Source organism: Volvox carteri (genome assembly GCF_000143455.1).
Source record: "Volvox carteri f. nagariensis unplaced genomic scaffold VOLCAscaffold_21, whole genome shotgun sequence".
NCBI classification, from domain to species: domain Eukaryota; kingdom Viridiplantae; phylum Chlorophyta; class Chlorophyceae; order Chlamydomonadales; family Volvocaceae; genus Volvox; species Volvox carteri.
Window position 1 is genome coordinate 1,546,295 of NW_003307564.1, and position 2,525 is coordinate 1,548,819.

General features: G+C 57.6%; 1 protein-coding gene across 1 annotated transcript in view; it reads right to left on the reverse strand.

Moving 5' to 3' along the window:
• Window positions 1–2,525, reverse strand: part of VOLCADRAFT_104954 (uncharacterized protein) — a gene marked incomplete at both ends in the record, with an annotated part of 13,962 nt that overhangs the window by 5,931 nt on the left and 5,506 nt on the right. Inside the window, 2 exons of the mRNA XM_002951053.1 lie at window positions 861–936; window positions 1,709–1,859. Of these exons, the coding sequence (XP_002951099.1) occupies window positions 861–936; window positions 1,709–1,859 (227 nt within the window). The remainder of the gene's footprint in view (window positions 1–860; window positions 937–1,708; window positions 1,860–2,525) is intronic.

Consider the following 2,525-nt stretch of genomic DNA (forward strand, 5'->3'; position numbering starts at 1 on the left):
GGTCTGGATGGTCTGGATGGTGTGGATGGTCTGGATGGTCTGGATGGTGTGGATGGTCTGGATGGTCTGGATGGTGTGGATGGTCTGGATGGTCTGGATGGTCTGGATGGTCTGGATGGTCAGGATGGTGTGGATGGTCTGGATGGTCGGGATGGTGTGGATGGTCTGGATGGTGGGGGTGGTGTGGATGGTCTGGATGGTGTGGATGGTCTGGATGGTCTGGATGGTGTGGATGGTCTGGATGGTCTGGATGGTGTGGATGGTCTGGATGGTCGGGATGGTGTGGATGGTCTGGATGGTCGGGATGGTGTGGATGGTCTGGATGGTGGGGATGGTGTGGATGGTCTGGATGGTGGGGGTGGTGTGGATGGTCTGGATGGTGGGGATGGTGTGGATGGTCTGGATGGTGTGGATGGTCTGGATGGTCTGGATGGTGTGGATGGTCTGGATGGTCGGGATGGTGTGGATGGTCTGGATGGTCGGGGTGGTGGGGATGGTCTGGATGGTCGGGGTGGTGTGGATGGTCTGGATGGTGGGGGTGGTGTGGATGGTCTGGATGGTGGGGGTGGTGGGGGTGGTCTGGATGGTGGGGGGGGCATCGCGTGATCCCAATGCAACACACAAAGGACCAGAAAGTGGCGGACGTGGAGTCAGTGGTGACGTGCAGGAAAACCCGCCGTACAGCATTCAGGGCATAGCCCAATAAACCAAAGTCCAAGAGGTTTGTGACCGGAGGGGCCTGATGTACGACATACATACACACGTGCAAAAAGGGGGAGAGGGAGAGAGAGGGGAGGGAGGCAAGTAGTCAAACAGCCATATGCAGCAGCACGCCCAACCTCCAACTCCCAACCACCCACCGGGATCTCCCTCCAACAGAATGCCCTTGGGTGGACGAGCACCCAGTTTGGAAAAGGTCTGGGGGTCCTTCAGGAACTGCACATGTACGGCAAGTTACGGCAAAGTACAAGCAGTACAATAAGCTCCTTAGTACTAGATCGCACTACGTCAGACTTCACAGTACGGTACAGCAGTTGCTACAACTGTACGTCACGGCCCAATAGAAAGACAGGCTCGGACTAGCACCCGGCAGCCATTCAGCTCTCCCCCCCCCCCCGAACCACTCGCCTACCCTATCCCCCGGGTAAAACCCCAACGCCATGGCGGTGGTGGGCCCTATATACCTTGCCGTGCGCCTCCGACGCAACCGTAATAACAACAACCCGTATCGTACTGTTTCCTTCCCCTTCTTTCCCCCACCCTCTCTCCCTCCTCTGCCCAAACCCCCCCTTCCCTTCTACCCCCGGCCGCAATCCCCCCTCGGCGGCAACACGCTGGACGTGAACGCTGGAGGCGATGACGACGCGATGGTTCACGACGCCCCCAAAAGCGACAGACAACCATGTCGGTACTAAAGTTCACGGAAGAGCGCGCCACCGCCATGCATGGCGGCTTTGGACTCCCCAGCAGCAGCTTGGGATGTTGGCACTGCTGTTTTCCCTTCTTGACTTAGAAGAAGAAGACTTGCTGGGTCTGCTGCAATTGCTGCTGCTGTTGTTACTGTTGCTGCTGTTTTCCCGTTTTCCCTCTTCTTGACTCCCCTGGCACTCATCCGTCCCAAATAGTGATGCCCCTTTACCAGTGCCTCCTTTTCGACAACATACGATACCAATCCCCACCCACCCGTCTAACTAACTAGCAACCTCACCTCCACCACCTCCACCACCTCCGACAGGATGGGTCCCAGCCCGGCCACATCAGCAAACTCCACCCCCGTAAGGCCCTCCTTGCGCGCCTCGCTCTTGGACCGGGCGAACTCCATGGCCGCGCCGGGATCCTCTTCCAGTGTACGGATGTCGCTGAGGTGGTGGGGGGGAGGGGGGGGGTAGTGAGTGGTCGTGGGTGAAGGTGGATGTGGGTGTGGGTATGGGTATGGATGTTGACAAGGAAATGGAACCGCGGGAGGGAGGGAGGGAAAGACGAACCACGTGAACGAGTGAAGCTGCTGCCAGGGCAAGAGTGTACCAGAAGTAGAACTGACCGAAAAGGGGAGAGGGGTTTCCCCAGCCCCACATTTCGCAATGACACGTCTCCCTCCCTCCCTCCCTATCTCACCAGCACAGCTCGTTGCCAGCTTATCAGCCAGATTTGTCCAGGTTCCTCAATTCCGCCGCCGGGGGCCGGCGGGCAATATATTCCAGCTTACGTCACCTCATCCTCTTCTACTCACGTCAGTTTTCGCTCTTTCGCGGCCTTTACACCTACTACCTCTACAATATTATGGATGGTTTTCCTGCTCTTTTCCCGCTCTTATTTTAGTCTTGGCAGCTAGGTAGGTAGTTTTCCGCTGTCGTCATCAGTCTACATCATCCCGAGAACGGCTTCTTCACTGCCGCCGACTGGTCGGTTCTGCTTTTCTTTACATCCGCCGCAGCAGTCTCTTTCCTTGGCATCAGCTTCACTCGCTCGTGGTTCGTCTTTTCCCCGCGTCTCTCCCGCCCGCCACCCGCTCCCCTCCTCAATGG